The sequence below is a fragment of the Pagrus major genome, chromosome 1 (genome assembly GCF_040436345.1).
Source record: "Pagrus major chromosome 1, Pma_NU_1.0".
Taxonomy (NCBI): Eukaryota; Metazoa; Chordata; class Actinopteri; order Spariformes; family Sparidae; genus Pagrus; species Pagrus major.
The window spans coordinates 1,306,942-1,323,696 of record NC_133215.1 but is presented as its reverse complement, the minus strand read 5'-3'; the positions used below and the strand labels follow the sequence as shown (position 1 = coordinate 1,323,696).

The 16,755-nt window shown below is 47.1% G+C and overlaps 2 protein-coding genes across 2 annotated transcripts in view; one reads left to right on the top strand and one right to left on the bottom strand.

Moving 5' to 3' along the window:
- LOC141006168 (NACHT, LRR and PYD domains-containing protein 3-like) overlaps nucleotides 1–16,755 on the bottom strand; it is a 467,008-nt gene that overhangs the window by 38,627 nt on the left and 411,626 nt on the right. The gene's annotated exons all lie outside the window — the stretch shown is intronic.
- LOC141013839 (atlastin-2-like) lies at nucleotides 1,859–14,139 on the top strand. Its single transcript, XM_073487758.1, has 13 exons — nucleotides 1,859–1,958; nucleotides 6,217–6,500; nucleotides 7,790–7,924; nucleotides 8,086–8,190; nucleotides 8,321–8,371; nucleotides 9,149–9,205; nucleotides 9,453–9,545; nucleotides 9,799–9,937; nucleotides 10,799–10,926; nucleotides 11,211–11,267; nucleotides 11,832–11,903; nucleotides 12,018–12,449; nucleotides 13,933–14,139. Exons 1-13 carry the CDS (start codon nucleotides 1,895–1,897, stop codon nucleotides 14,041–14,043), a joined length of 1,728 nt encoding a protein of 575 aa, XP_073343859.1. The 5' UTR covers nucleotides 1,859–1,894; the 3' UTR covers nucleotides 14,044–14,139.

Genomic DNA, 16,755 nt, shown 5'->3' with positions numbered 1-16,755 from the left:
CACAGACAGACAGACACACACAGAGACACAGACACACACACAGACAGACACACACAGAGTCACAGACAGACAGACACACAGACAGACACACACACACAGACAGACAGACACACACAGAGACACAGACACACACACAGACAGACACACACACAGACAGACACACAGAGACACAGACACACACACAGACAGACACACACACAGACAGACACACACAGAGACACACACAGACAGACACACACAGAGACACAGACAGACAGACACACAGACACACAGACAGACAGACACAGACACACACAGACAGACAGACACACAGACACACAGACAGACACACACAGAGACACAGACAGACAGACAGACAGACAGACAGACACAGACACACAGAGACAGACACACACACAGACAGACACACACACAGACACACACACACACACACACAGGGTCATGATGTAAACTGAGTCAGAAGCAGGAACTTGACCTCTAAGTTTTCACGGCGGATCATCAGGATGCTGCAGCTGATTTTGTGTTTTCATCAATAATTCAGAGACTAAATGATTTCAGATGTGTGTGTGTGTGTGTGTGTGTGTGTGTGTGTGTGTGTGTGTGTGAGCCTCCGTCCTGCTCAGCTCTGCAGCACGCACACACACACACACACACACACACACACACACACACACACACACGTTCAGCTGTATCACACCTCAGAGCCTCGTGTGTCTCACTGTTATCTGACTGTCACGAACGAATGTGTCGCTGCTTGTGGTCTGAGAATACGACACTTTCTTACTGAATCTCAGCTGTGATGAGTTTTTTTCAATTAGCCAATCACAGTCCAGTAAGAGACAGGTGATGACAGGTAGCTGTCACCAGGAGAGAAGACACACTGACAACCTGCAGCCTGACACCACTTCTGTTTGTCCCAGCATGCACTGAGAGACGATGCATCGACAGGAAAAGAGGACAGACAACATTCAGCGCAGGCGAGCGAACATCAGCTGACTGTCTCCACTTAAAATCCATTTTCTACAGCGCAGTCACACGGTTTCAGAAACAAGCTCTGTCCTTCAGGCCGCGTTCGCTCCGGTTCAGATTCAGTGACGTGCAGAACTCGTACCATTAAATCTCTGGAGGTGTGTGAGTAAAGGTAAACGTGCACATAACTAAAAATAAAACACAAAAAACAAAAAGTGACTTCGCAGTGATGAAACAAAACGTCATCAGGACTCTGCATGATGTCGTCATCAGGACTCTGCATGATGTCGTCATCAGGACTCTGCATGATGTCGTCATCAGGACTCTGCATGATGTCGTGTGTCTGCAGCTAACTGCAGTCAGCATCGCTCTGGTTCCTCTGTGGGATTATTAACTGGATTCTGGATTATCACAGAAAATAATCTGAAGGTTCTGATCCGTCCAGGTTCTGATCACCAGATAATCTCCACAGATGAACTCCCCTCTGATGTTTGAAGCGTAAATTAAATGTGTAGCAGTAAAAAGCTAATGCTAGGCTACAAACAGACGACGTCACAGTCACATGATGACTTAACCGTCACCACCGCCGAGCGTCTCACTGCACAGTTACTATGTTTAATCCCTGTTAAAATGATGTTTTATGTCCGTACACTGGTGCACAGGAGTTACAGTCTGGTGCTTTAATGTTTAATCATCATTAAAATGATGTTTTAATCCTCACAGGGCAGAAGACAGCGGCTCTGTGGAGGTTAGCACAACACAAGCTAGCACAACACAAGCTAGCACAACACAAGCTAGCACAACACAAGCTAGCACAGCCGGGGGGCGGGGCTTAATGTCCGTACTTTAGGACCGCGCGGAGCCCGCCGCGGCAGAGCGCCCGGTGACGTCAGCGCAGTCTGCTGCTATCGGCGGGTCAGGAAAGATGGCGGCGGCGGCGGAGCGCGGGTCGAAGCAGCGGAGCCACACGAACAGCGTCTTTACGGCAGGTAACCGAACACACAGCGGGCTGCTCGCGGCGGTACCGACGCGGCAGACGACAGCGGGCTCTTTCCGAACACGCGTGTCTCCCCCGCACGCTGCTCTGCGGGTGGTACGCGGGATGGAGGGTCGCTGCGGGGCGCTGCGGGGAGCTGCTCCGCTTCGTCGAATAATCGCGTCTCCGGTCGTTTCGCGTCCTGCTGCGGTTTGACGCGTCGCGCCGTCCGAGCGGGTAAATACCAGCGAAAACACGGAGCTTCGTGTCCGCTGACCGGTACCGAGGGGGGTGTTTGGACCGACGTCGACCCGTCCCCGCTGTGTGCGGCGGGTCGTTAAGCCGCCCAGCTGCCCTCACCTTCAGCTGTGTTTGTTGTTAGCGGAGCAGCTAGCGGAGCAGCTAGCACAGCAGCTAGCGGAGCAGCTAGCCTCTTCCAGCCGGTTCTACATGGTTCTGGCTGGTTTTACCGGCTGTTTATCTGCCGGTCAGCAGCCGGCAACGCCACGGGCCTCCTGTTACCTGAACAATGTGACGCGAGCCAACCTGGACTGTGGTGTGAGCTCGGCGGGGCCAGCACACCTGCAGTGGACCGCAGGCTGGTCCAACGGAACCGGCTGGTAACTTGACAGATATCAGCTTTAGGCTCCAGACGTCGGTCTCATCACGAGGCCGTGGACTCGGTCCAAAGGTCGGTCATGTACGTTGTCTTTGCTCTGTGGTTGGCGCTGGTCCACAACACTAACTTGGCCCAGAAATCGACCCGCTTTACGCTTTAAATGTGTTCGTGTACAGGACTAAACGATGATCGACTCGGTTCTGGTTGAGCTGGATTAACGTTAACTAATGTCACTGTGACGGTTTCTGGCACCGGTTCTATCAAAGCAGCAGGACATTAAATACATGATTTTTTGAATGTAGTTTGGTGTGTAATGCTGTGCAGGTAGACTCCTGCTGCTCCAACAGAACCAACAGAACCGCTGACTGCCTGGTTATTGTCCCACTCAGACAACTGCCAGGCTCCTTACAGGCTGGTCTACAGGCTGGTTCACAGGCTGGTCCACAGGCTGGTCCACAGGCTGGTCTACAGGCTGGTTTACAGGCTGGTCTACAGGCTGGTCTACAGGCTGGTCCACAGGCTGGTTCACAGGCTGGTTCACAGGCTGGTCCACAGGCTGGTTCACAGGCTGGTCTACAGGCTGGTCCACAGGCTGGTCTACAGGCTGGTCTACAGGCTGGTCTACAGGCTGGTCCACAGGCTGGTTCACAGGCTGGTTTACAGGCTTTCATGATCAAAGTGCAGCTTGCTGTTTTTCTTATCAGTGTTTTCAGCCTGACAGCTGAAACGTTATCAGCTGTCAGTTGGTGCTGAATTACAGTCGGTGTTGGATCACGTCTGACGGGCTCTCACTCAGTTCTGGTGCTGTTTAACACACTGATGAAGTGGACCTGGTTACTGCTGGTCAGGCTACATGAAGCGGGTTCTGCTCGTGTTGATGCAGCTGCAGAGAGCTGCTTTGGACCTGATGTGCTCGGCCCAAAGTGGGGCAAGAAACACAGCTGTGTGTGTGTGTGTGTGTGTGTGTGTGTGTGTGTGTGTGTGTGTGTGTGTGTGTGTGTGAGCTCATACTTTGAAGTTCTGAGTTCTCCAAGCTGGAGTTGCAACAGCGTGAGGTTTCCACACTTTGACAACTATCTCAGAAATTCTCACAGTTTTTCGGTTTGTATCACACAAGTTTATTATTGTTATTATTGTTGTTGTTGTTGTTGTTATTATCAGTTAGAATGACACTTTCCAATCATCAGTATGTGATTTTCCTCTCAGATTGCAGATTAAATAAACTACTTTAATAATATGTGACTTTGTCTCCGGTGCAGCTTCCTCTCAGTGTCCCGCCCACAACACTGTCTGACTGGTAACACGTCACAGTTAACGGCCTTTAAACTGAGTAATCTGAACCATCGAGAATAAGAACCTTGGACCTGGCACATCACTGGTGCTCACAGACTAGTTGTTGTATGTAATTGGACGAGGAGGTCTTGGTAGGTACCTTCGGGCAGGTAGACCTGTTCTAATGGACATGCAGAGTCCTGCAGCGCTGGGCTGATGTGCTGGGTCAAACTGAGTAGAGCCGGGCCGGCAGGTGATCGTTGGTCTCCTGCTCCAGACTCGCATGTTACACCTGAACTCTCCAACCTGCTGCAGGAGGACAAACAACCGTTCATGTCTTTTGTTGTTGTATTTGTTGAGTCATTTGGACCCGACATGTACAGACGTTGTGAGCGTTTCTGTGGGTCTCCTGTGGTTCTGAGAGCTGAACGGGACTGTCTGCTGCTCATACAGACACATGAGAAGAAGTCAGACCAGATTCCTCTGCTGACGGCTGCAGTGATGCTGATGGAGGGAGATGATCTCACCAGATGACTGCACAGGAACCCAGCAGCTCGACCCGTCTGATCAGGACAACGTGCTTATTCACTGCTGCGCCGTGTCGTCTTAATGGAGAACCACTGTCTGTCCGTAACTAACGAGTTACTCTGCTGAGCCTCAGCTCGTTAAACCTCTGTTCTGATACCGGATCTACTGTGATAATAATGAATAAAATGGTGATCAGTCTGCAGCTCATCAGCACCGTCTGAAGCCAAACATGCACCTTTATGGAAACGGCTGCAATTTAAAGATCAACTTTTCATGCATTGACCTCTTTAAACTGTTTTAAAAGGATACGGGTGTTTTAAAAACACCAGCCTTCAGTGAATCAGCCATTAACTACAAAAGATAGAAATTCAGTTTCTTAAATCTGTCCCGAGAGAACCCTCTTCCCAAACAGATCAATAACGGATCTCTGCTCAGCTGATAAGTGACGCTGCAGGCTAACGCTAAGCTAGCTTTGTTGTCATTTTTATGCGACGCAGGGAGAACGTCGGTCCTGCGTCTGATTCCAGTGTATCGGTATTTAAAGCTCGTTTAGATCGATTATTGGTTGGGTCACGGTACACGCTGTATTAACAACAGTAGAGCATTTAAAAAGATGATCAGCTGATCACGCGACGGTTTATCCTCTAATCTGTTTCTGTTGCTTGACAGGTCGTTTGAACTTTATGCTTCATTTCTCTGTTTCACTGGAGCAGTGTTTGTCCTCAGGCAGCTCGTGTGCTGAACACTGGGACACTGGATTAACCGGATCACTGGTCTCCTTTTAAAAGCCTCAGTTAAAACACACATCGTCGTCATCATCGTCGTCGTCATCTGAGGTGTCCCAAACAGTTTTAATGTCGCCTGTACATCATTTATGTGTTCTTAGGCTGAAGCGACTGTATGTGCAGCAGTGAGCTGGACACAGACGTGTTGTTGTGCTGCTGCCTGCTGAGCGCTCACATGGCCCGACCAGCTCAACACCGGCCTGAATGAAGACTCTTCTTCCCATGAGGCCGCAGGCGGCTCAGGCCTGCCCGGTTAGCTGTGGGATCACAAGACCGAGTCTGACTGAGCCCGGTCACGTTAACTACCAGGTTCAACCACCGACGCTGACGCACAGCGACTCCCTTGTGGTATTTACACTCTCCTGATCTCAGTGAACTAGAGATGACACAACCCCGTTCTCTGACCTATCTGGTGAAGGCAAACGCACCTAAACAAGTCAGATATGTCCTCCTGAAATATCCAGAAGCTGCAGGATCGGTGGAGTGTAAATGCTGCCATACAAGGAGAGCTGAAGGCTTCGGTCCGGAGGTTAATCTGACTCCGGAGAACAACGCTGGCTGATGGCTCCGTCCATTTACTGTAAACCTGCCTGCCGTCCCGTAACAGCAGTGACTCCCCTCGGCTGAGCTCCTGTGAAGCTTCACTAACTGTTCAGGAAACTTCTGACCACGAGAGAGTTTGTTGATCCCTGTGGGGAAACTGGGTCATCAGGACTGCAGTCAGACTGTAGATCATCCTGACCACTGATTCAAATTAGATTTATCTTAAAATGTTTTCACTGCCATGGTCAAATACTTGGACGTAGCAGCAACATCTCGTCTCCTCTGATTGTCTTTAGAGTTATTAAGACGTCTGTGTTTCTGTGCCACGACATCTACACTGGAATGAAACCACGGGTTTAAGATATGTACGAATTTGGCATGAAAATATGGGTCGACCGAGTCGATACTGATTATTACCTACCGATAATAAAATAAAGTGCAGTTTCAGGACACCTGAAGGTTGAGCTTCATCATTTCTGTCTTCTGGTCAGTAAAACCTTTTAACCTCAACTTTCTCCTCTCAGGTGGCCACGGGTTTAAATCGGACACGTCCCCGATGAGGCGTGAGGAGGACGAAGACGACCTGCTGGAGGAGGAGGCGGAAGAGTTGGGCGTGGCCAGACCGGTGCAGATCGTGGTGGCGGATGAGGAGGAGCACTCGTTCTCGCTGCAGGAGGAGGCGCTGGAGCGGCTGCTGCTGCAGGAGGAGGTGCAGGACCTCCACGTGGTCGTCGTCTCCGTGGCCGGAGCTTTCCGCAAGGGCAAGTCCTTCCTGCTGGACTTCATGCTGCGCTTCATGTACAAACAGGTACGCTGCCGGCTGGACGCTGGTCAAAACTTAAGGTTCACAGCTTTGACAGGAAAGCTCAGTAACAGTTATGACTCCATCAACAGTGTTTTAAAGTTTCTAGGAGACGAGATCTTCACGCTACGATCACGTGTCAGAAAATATCCCCGTATGGAATTAAAACATTTTTGTTATGAGCCTGAAGACAGAAGTTTCTTTTTGTTATACCTTTACGGGATATTCTGTCCTGACATGAAACTTGAGATAAACTTGTATAAATGAAACTGTACATGGACTATACATTACGCTGACCATCAGTTATCATAGCTTTGCATACCTTATTAAACTGGTGTGTTGCTGCAACCCTTCAAGGACAAACACTCTTAATCCAACACTCACACACCGTATGAAGACTGAGAGTGTTTTCACACTTCTTGACCTTGGAGAAGGTAGTTTGACAAAACAACAAAGCAGAAAAGTATTATGGATGAAATCATGACACTCATTGTCAACACGTGTCTCCATGCCAACTGAGAGAAGTCACTCGGGTTTGTCTGATTTCACTTTAAGATTATTTAATCACTGGAACAGTTTTCATCCGTTCAGCTCTTCTGTCTGGAAACAGATATTTTGCCAGTTGACGTCCAGTCAGCAGGAAGCAACAGAGTTCAAGTGTTTGTTTAAAACTCTGTGTGTGTGTGTGTGTGTGTGTGTGTGTGTGTGTGTGTGTGTGTGTGTGTGTGTGTGTGTGTGTGTGTGTGTGTGTGTGTGTGCCTTTTGCTCGTGTTAATCTATGGTAAGCACTGAGGAACATTCTGGAGGGTTTCATCGCGCTGTAAAGAGGATTTTAGGCCGGCACAATGGGCGGCTCTGTGGCCTGGGCCTCCGCTGAGCTCGCTGCTGCTTATTACACACATAAAGGCCATCTTTATGTGTAGGATAAGCCCCGCCCACACAGGTCAGGTCATGGTGGGGTTGCTTATCACACACATCCTGCACAGGTTGCAAAGAATCTGTTGGGAACGTGTGATCGACTGCGCAGTTTCTGGAAAAAGGACAACTGATAAACTGCTGCATGTTCTGTGTCCGTTTGTAATCGTCCCACAATTGAAAGCTGATTTCGATCGACTTTTCAATAATCAAAATCCTCGTACGGGAAAATGTCAGACAAGGTGGCGATTATCAGGAGTTAACGGACGACGGGAGGCCTTATCCCACACACACTATGGTCACTGGCCAAAGAAAAACAAAATTAAGACCCTTAATCGTAATCACAATTTAAAGTTTTTCACCCTCTTGTCTCCGTCCAGTCGCCTGGGTCGTGGGTCGGCGGGGAGGAGGAGCCTCTGACCGGCTTCACCTGGCGAGGCGGCTGTGAGAGGGAGACCACGGGCATCCTGGCCTGGAGCGAGGTGTTCGTGGTGGAGAAACCAGACGGTTGCAAGGTCAGTTTACAGGTTCACAGCCGGCACCTTCTGAACTCTTTACTTCCTCCAGTTACGCTTCGTGTGTTCGGGGTAATTCTAGCTTAGACGCAAGATCATGTAGTTGAAGTGAGAGCTCGTTGAATGATGTTGATGTGTTGTTGTTGTTGTTGTTGTTGCAGGTTGCAGTTCTACTAATTGACACACAGGGGGCGTTTGACAGCCAGTCGACCATCAAAGACTGTGCCACGCTGTTCGCCCTGAGCACCATGACCAGCTCCGTCCAGGTCTGTTTGTGTCACCTATGAATGTCAGATTTCCCAGTTTGAAGCTTCCTTAAATCCGCCTGTCAGGATGTGAGTGAACTTCTCTGATGGCACCAGGTGACCAACAGGTTGACGTCTTGGTTTGTTTCAGGTGTACAACTTGTCCCAGAATGTCCAGGAAGACGACCTCCAGCACCTCCAGGTCAGACAGCAACATTAATTACGTTCTGTGTGTAATGTTACATTTTCAAACGCATCAAAAACAGGGAAAAACTACCACTAGGCTTCACTGCAGTGTTGCCACAATATCGAGGTATTTGGTTAAAAAGTACAAGGTCATTTATTGGTTATTAAAAAGCGCAGAGTTTCTTAACAAATGTGTTCGATCAGCAGAACCTTCCTGTTATTTTCGTGCCGTCTGCTCCTGATAAGAAGTCCGACCGTCTGACCTGTTGGTTTCTAATCCGACAGATTTACAGCAGCATCTCTGTTGGCGTGCACATCTCCATATCAGGTGTTTTTCCTGATGCGTTCATGTCAGGATTAACCTCTGACCCCAGACTCAGCAGGCAGCCATATGAGGCAGAAAAGCAGCTCCAACTGAAGACAGAAATCTTCTATCTTTGGTTGCAGCTGCTCGTCACCAGTCAGTCAGACAGAGAGGCCACATGTTGGGATAGTTTGAGCAGGAAGTTTTAGAGATTATTCATTTATAAAAACGGGTGCTGACAAAGAATGAGCTGCAGCGAGGCAGCAAACATCAGTCAGGCCAGTTTTCTTCTTTTTTATTCCAAACACGAATGAATCGTATCTCATTAAAGGCTTTTTAGACGGCGAGTGCTCGGAGCCGAGGATGGAAAAGCTTTCACAGACCGGATGAAGCTGTTGCAACAATCACATTTGTTCCTGTGCTGACTGAGCTTTTATGACTGTGTTGTGGTGTTTCTGATTGGATCGACTGGTTGTTTCCTCTCCTCAGCTCTTCACTGAGTACGGACGACTGGCCATGGAGGAGGTCTACGAGAAACCCTTCCAGGTGGGATCCTCTAATCACGATTACGTAATATCCAGAGAGTTTGATTACTAGAGACTTGATTTACCTTCTGAGACGTGAAGAACACGACTGAATGAGAATGGACTCTTTTCAGTGTTTAAGAAACTGAACAATCAGCATGAGCTCTGTCTGGTCTCCAGTCGGTGCAGTTATTATTTGTATTGCTGGAGAAGCAGGATGTTTTACTCTTCTTGTCTCTTAATGAGCCGATTCGTTTCTCTCCGTTCAGACTCTGATGTTCCTGATCAGAGACTGGAGTTACCCCTACGAACATCCATACGGTCTGGAGGGAGGGCAGAGCTTCCTGGAGAAACGGCTGCAGGTTAGTCTCACCGGTGGGCTCACGTCTGGATCAATAGCTGCGTTCACTTCAAAAGATATCATCATACATGTACATTTTATAGGACTATCAAGAATTTAAAACTTGGGCTGAATATTTTGACATTTCTTTGAATCTGTGGCGTCACTTCTCTGACAGTGTTTGTGAGATCATTCCCCTCCTCTTCTTCTAAAACTTTTTAAAGCGTGCATTAGTAACAGACTGATGTAAACAAAAGGGTTACATCTGTGTTCAGGTGAAGCAGAACCAACACGAGGAGCTGCAGAACGTCAGGAAACACATCCACTCCTGCTTCTCCAACATCGGCTGCTTCCTGCTGCCTCACCCCGGCCTCAAGGTGGCCACCAACCCTCACTTCGACGGACGGCTCAGAGGTGAAGCGTCAACACACCAGATACAGTCTCGTATCATGACGACGATGTAATATTGATTAGTGTTGTCTTTTCCTGGATTTAAAGGCGTCGTTGCAGTGAAGTGATGTCATTTTCTGAGCTGACCAGACTGTTCTACTTGTTCTAATGCTTGTCTTTACCCACTTAAACCCGCTAAGATCGGCCTTTTGTGCGCAGTGGGAATGTGTAAACTCTGCATTTACACCTGGGTCAGTGGACTCTGCACTAGACACAGGTTTTTATCACCTGATCTGGACCTAAGACCCGGGTGAACACGCTGGCGGAGTGATGACGCCTTATCAAACATCCGGTGGCGCATAAATAAGGAAGGGATTCAGGACGTCTGTTGTTTTCTCTTCTGTTTAACTGCCGTTGTTTCCTGTTTCTGGCGCGTTCGTGATCGACGTACAACGTAACGCCTCACATAAAGATATCACACACCGGCTATCTTGCCTGCAGGAAGTGGGAATCAATAGGCTGATAATTTTGGTCGTCATTATATCCACTGATGGTTATCAATAAAAAATCTCAGATTTAGATTTTGCTGCCCAGTCTGAGCGTTGATAGGAGGAGCTTTAGAGGAGATTTCAAAATATGGAGGTAGATATTATGTATCGTGATCTAGACTAAAAACATTAAAATATTATTTTGAGGCCAGTCCTACTTAAATACTATTATAACACTATGTAACAGAGTCGTCTGTAACAGTTTACAAAGATTTAACTCCAGTCTGTAGATTAAAGGGTCTGACTGTATATTAGCTGATCAGTCTGAGACGCTTCACTAAACCTGTGAGGGAGCAGCCGGTTGTGATGATCCTGTATGTTAATGTTTGTGTCTCAGATATCGATGAGGAGTTTAAGGAGCAGCTGGTGAATCTCGTCCCGACGCTGCTCTCTCCAGAGAACCTGGTGGAAAAAGAGATCGGAGGAGTCAAAATCACCTGCAGAGACCTGCTGCACTACTTCAAGGTGAGTTTATAGATCACATCTGCACAACAGGGCTTTTCATTTGGTTCACTGGGTCCGTCAGAGCTAACGAGGTCACGCTCATCGGCTGCCTCCTCAGTGAATTCAGTTCAGTCACTTCTAACTTTCTAGATGGCTGTAAAGTCCTGTTTGTGATGAGGAAGAGCAGGTGAGTCGACCTCCAGTGTGGAGTGTTTTGTTAGAAACAGCTGATTTCAGCTCAGCTCAGTTTACTTGTTGTGTTTGTGTCTCTAATCAGGAGTCTTCTGTGTTTTTTGTGTTTTCAGGCTTACATGAAGATCTACCAGGGGGAGGAGCTTCCTCACCCCAAGTCAATGCTGCAGGTCAGTTCACCTCACACAGTCTGTTCAACAGTGGACATCATGATGTTTAATCCGAACACGAGCACGATACAGGACTCCAGCATTAGGATCATCACTTCGGCCGTGACGCAACACGTTCATATTTTAATATCTCAACTGTATTTCTGATGAATGTTCTCGTAATAATTGGACAGTTTAGAGCAGGACTGCCCAAACTTTCTCCCTTCCAGAGCCACAACTGAAACTTAACGGCAGCGTCTGGGCCAAAAGCAAACGCCTGTTATAGCATTTTTAAAGGAGCGGTCTGTAGATTAAAGGAGCAGTTCAGGTAGTAAAGGAGCTAGTGGTCTGGAGTGTGAGCTTGGAGCATCAGGGAAGTGAAGGTGCTAACAACGCTAGCATGGGAGCTTCAGACCGGGACAGGACAGGGCTGCTTTGGCCTGGTTCAGAGAATTAGCAATGTTCTGTTTTATTTTAAAAGAAAAAAATCTCAAAGTGAGGATCAGAAGATAAAGGAAGGAGGAGAAATGTCGATAAATAATCACGTGTTGACTAATTCTCCGTGTATTTTCATCTGTTTCCAAGGCGACAGCTGAAGCTAATAACCTTGCAGCTGTAGCAGGAGCCAAAGACGCATACAACAAAAGCATGGAGCAGGTAACGCATCACTTCCTGTTCTTTGATGTTGAAGCCTGCAGATCAGAGACTCAGGCTGGTTGATTAAAGTCATAACTTCACTTTAATGAGATCTGAGCTGATTTGTGTTGGCAGGTCTGCGGCGGAGACAAACCCTACATCTCCCCGGCGGAGCTGGAGCGCCGTCACGTGGAGCTGCGGCAGGCGTCGGTGCGACACTTCCGCTCCGTTAAGAAGATGGGCGGCGAGGATTTCTGCCGGCGCTACCAGGAGCAGCTGGAGGCGGAGCTCGACGAGGCCTACGCCAACTTCAGCAAACACAACGACGGCAAGAACATCTTCTACGCCGCGCGGACGCCCGCCACGCTGTTCGCCGTCATGTTCGTCATGTACGTGGTGTCGCTGGTCACGGGCTTCGTGGGCATCAACTCTGTGGCCACGCTGTGTAACCTGGTGATGGGTGTGGCTCTGACGGCGCTCTGCATCTGGGCTTACGCCAAATACTCTGGAGAGTTCCGCGAGGTCGGAGGAATCATCGACCAGGTGGCTGAAACCCTCTGGGAACAGGTGAGCGGTCCGTCTGTCCATCTGTAGTTAGTGTGTGCACCCTCCTGTTTCTTTTAAATCCATGAAACTTGTCACTGAAAACCTCAGATTCGTGCAGAGCGATGATGACTCCTGACCAAATCAAGGAACTAACAGAAATGTCTGATTTCTTTTTAATGACGATCATCTTGTTTCGTCCTCTTCTTCTTTTATGGTTTAATGGAACGATTGGAAAAATTATCTCCATCAGCTTGTATTCAACCAAAAGGAGTGGATAGATGTTTTATGTGGATGATTTTCTGGACATTTCAGTCCAGTCAGACCGTCCACGTCTCGTCCTGTGTGGAGACCTGATCCACTAAATCATCTGTATGAGGGCGTAGTTGTGTTCTTATTACGGGTGAATGAAGGGTGTTGGGCTTCATTTTAAGAAATATTAAAATAATGACACAAAAGGACAAAAACCTAAAATAAATCGACATTAAAAATGATTATGAACCGAGCTAGGATGTAATTCTTTTCTAAAAACACATCATGTATCATCTCTACCTAAACAATCAGTTCAATTATAGTTTTTAAGGTACCAGCTGAAATATGTCCGGCTCATTTAAAGGTTTGTGACTCATGTAGTGAAAATATTATGGTTTTGATATCAGTTGTCTCTGTGGAGCTTTTCTCCTCGTCGGTGCTCGACTCTGATCCAGTGCTTTGTCATCCTTCACCTTTTCATCCTCCTCTTCCTCTAACCCTTCCTCTTATTTTCTCTCTCAATGCTTCCAGAGGACTCCTCGAAAGGTGAGCACTGAGGAATTAAAGTTCTGATAACCTGCAGAGCTTCTTTAGTTCGGTCCAGTTGTGTAACATCAGCTGCAGCGTCCTGATTGTGAGCACAAACATGCTCCTGCTGCTCCGCTTCACTCAAGTCATTTGCACCGCATTTTTTTGAATAGACGTGAATTTGCATCTATTCGTGTCTTTGCATTGACTGTAGATAATCTCAAAGCACAAAAACATTTGGGAACACTGTTACACCTCTAGTCAATACTGACTTTGTGAGACATGTCTGAAACGTCCACATGTGAGCACTCTGCAAACTGCACTTACACCTTGAATAAAAATGTGTTCTCGTTGTCGGTTCAGATCTCAATTTGCAAATTATTCCAGCGGAGCTGATCAATAGATGTGGTGCCTCTCAGTTAAAGGGAAACAATCCCACGAACAGACGACATATTTCATTTATGTGTGAGATATAACAGTGTCGTCTGCATAGCGGTGAAACGAGATGTGATGGACTGGAAGCAGATACAGGAAAAGTTTTCTTTTGACAGGAAACACTTCCAGAAATTAAAAGTGGGACTGACGTGTCCTTTTTTATTAAAGTAAAATAGTGTTTCAGTTAAAAAGTCTCTTTATTTTCCAGAACTGTTTCATCCTTTTGTATTTTTGTTGATCTGAGTGTTTAGGACCTCGCAGTGACCTCCTCCTCTTCCTCCTCTTCCTCCAGGTGTTCTCCAAACTCTTCGAGGTGGCCCGGAGTCGAGTCCCGTTGGGAAGCCTGATCCCAGCGCCGCGGCCCCGGCTCGCCTCAAACAACAACGTCAAGAAGAAAAACTAGCAGCACGCCATGTCGGCCCTGTCACGTTGATCCCCCTCTCCCTCCCCTCTGCTCGGTTTGTAGGACGGTTTGAGACGTGTAAATCCGTTTGTGTTCTCTGACTGTAGATGATGGTTCCTCGCCGTGCTGGCTGTAGGTATAAGGACTCGCTGTAGACGCGGACGAAGCGGTGTGATGTATTTTATTATTTGTCAGTGGGCGGGGTTTAGGTATTTATTGGTGGGAGGGGCCATTATTCTATCACTGACGGTCATCCCAGGTGTGTGCTCGCCTGTAGGATGACAACATTAATGATTCCCATTTATGTGAATGTATGAATGAAGAGCATGACCACAGACCCCTCGTCATGGTTTCCCTCCTCTCCTCCTTCCTGTCGTCTCCGTCGCTGGGCGGCGTCACGAGGAGGAGTCACAACCAAAGTTTACAGCTTTACTCGTAGAGGCTCTCAGAGCGAGCGGACTGACGGACACGGGCAGGAAACTGCAGCTGACACGAGGTTCTTAGGACGTCCAGGACAGCTCGGTTTCAGGGAAATCTTACAGTTCCCCTCACTAACCCAGAATCTCAAACTCATGGTTTTACCAACCTGTGCAGGTTGACCGACCTCGCTGAACTCAAAAAAACTAAATCTACGACACTAAATAGTTTTTGTTTGGAATGACAACAAACACTGCTTCTCCCCCACGTATCTGCTCTGAACATTCACTGAGCTCAGCCTGGAGCTGTCAGTGATCACACGACCGCAGTACAGGCTGAAAGCTCTGGGAAAAGCTACGTAGCGCGTCTCAGAACAGATTGATTGTTAACTCAGGATTTGTTAGCTTCGCCTCAGCTGCACGTTCCTCTGTTATACAGTCAGATGTTACTTCCTGTCATCCAGCAACTGTTTGTATCCAGACGTCTGCTGTGTCTCCTCAGACCGCCTCAGGGGTTTGGATCTGAATGACATCTGTGAGGTCGCAGTAACAAAACATTTCTATTGTCCCCCTCAGGTTTTGGGAAGGGACGTTCAGAGTGTTAGCTTCACACTTTAATCATTTTCATATCTAGTGGCCCCAAAATATTTTAGTGTGTTTCTCCATCATGAGTTCAGCTCAGCAGCAGACTCACCTGAACTTAACAACAGTTAAGGAACAGTTCACCCAGAAATTAAAATTCAGCCATCATCTCCTCCTGATGATATAAAGTCAGGTGAAGTCTCGTAGTCCACAGAACATTTCTGGAGCTTCACAGTAAAACAGAGTTGCAGCGTTCTGCTGAACACTTGATTTAAAACATCAGATGTCTCCATGCAGCTCGTCTGCTGTGATCAGAGATCACAACCTGATCTGAGGAGATGATGTTTACGCCCTTTATTAAGATGAAGTCTTCACTGTAGCTGCTGAGCTAACAGTGTTAGCGTGCACCCTGTCTGAAGTGGCTGCACGAGCTCAACCAAGTCAGCAGCTCCTGTTGACTGTTGTTGTTGTTGTTGTTGTTGTTGTTGTTGTTCCAAACGAAACCTCAGTGAGTTTGTCCGACTCGGGGAACATGGATCTGTAAGACGAGCTAAACAACCCTGAAACCAGCTGAGCTCCTGAAGAAGTCTTTTAAATGTCAGCTGGTCACAGGACACGACTGACGGACGGACGGACAGAGTGTCTGTAGTTGGTCATTTTAGATCAGATTGATTATGTTTATTGTTTTTGATCCTGACTCCAGTATTCTGCTGTTTTACTGTAAATGTTGATAACGTGAGATGATGAAGTTTGTGACGTTTGAGCTGCAGCTCTGTATTTAACGCACAAACATGAAGGTCAAAATTATTTCTGATTGTGATTTTTGGGGATGTCAGACTTGTTTCCGTATTTGAACCCGATGACGATCTCAGTCCTCTTGATCTGACCGCCGGTGTTTCAGAGACTGAAGCTTTTTAATTTGTCCTCCAGTTCAGCTGAGACCTGTAGATAATATTTAATTATTTAACTCGAGTGTCATTCCTCCTCCTCCTCCTCCTCTTGATGAATCTGAAGACTGAAGCACCTCCTCCTGTTTTGTTTTGTTTCTTTGAAGCACCAGAAGCTGTTGAGTAAAACACTAAAACTCACTTCACCTACATGATACGAACACTCTGTGACGACGGGCTCAGTTTTTCCGTTTTTAAGCCAAAATCCGTCAATCGGATGAATCGACGTTTCATTCCAAACATCGGCCTCGTCATCACATTGTTGTTTTTACTGAACCATGAGTTTCTTTTCTTTTAATCATCATTCCATCCACAACATCATCACCACTGTGTGCTTTTTGTTTTTGTACAGTTTAGTTTTTTACAGCCTCATCCACACACAGGGCATGTGTATGAAATATATACATATATAAATATAAATTTTCTAGACCTTTTTGTAGCTGGAAGAACAACGGTTTGGGTGGTAGACCAGATTCAGCTCACTGGATGTAAAGGAATGCTTTCGTGATTTGTGGATATGTCTAATAAATTCCTTTTTTATATATATATTTGTAAATTTAATCTTCCATGAGCACTGCGATTCCACCCCCTGCTGGCAAAGAATGTTTATAATCTGGATCTTTTCTTTTCCTTTTCTTTTTTTCTTTCGTCTTCTGTTGCATTTTAAAAGTTATTTTCGTTAATTTATTTTTCAGTACAACATTAAACCAAACTCCTACAACACAGTGGTGTCCTTCTCTCTGTAGCTGCTGTAGTGTTACTGTCGG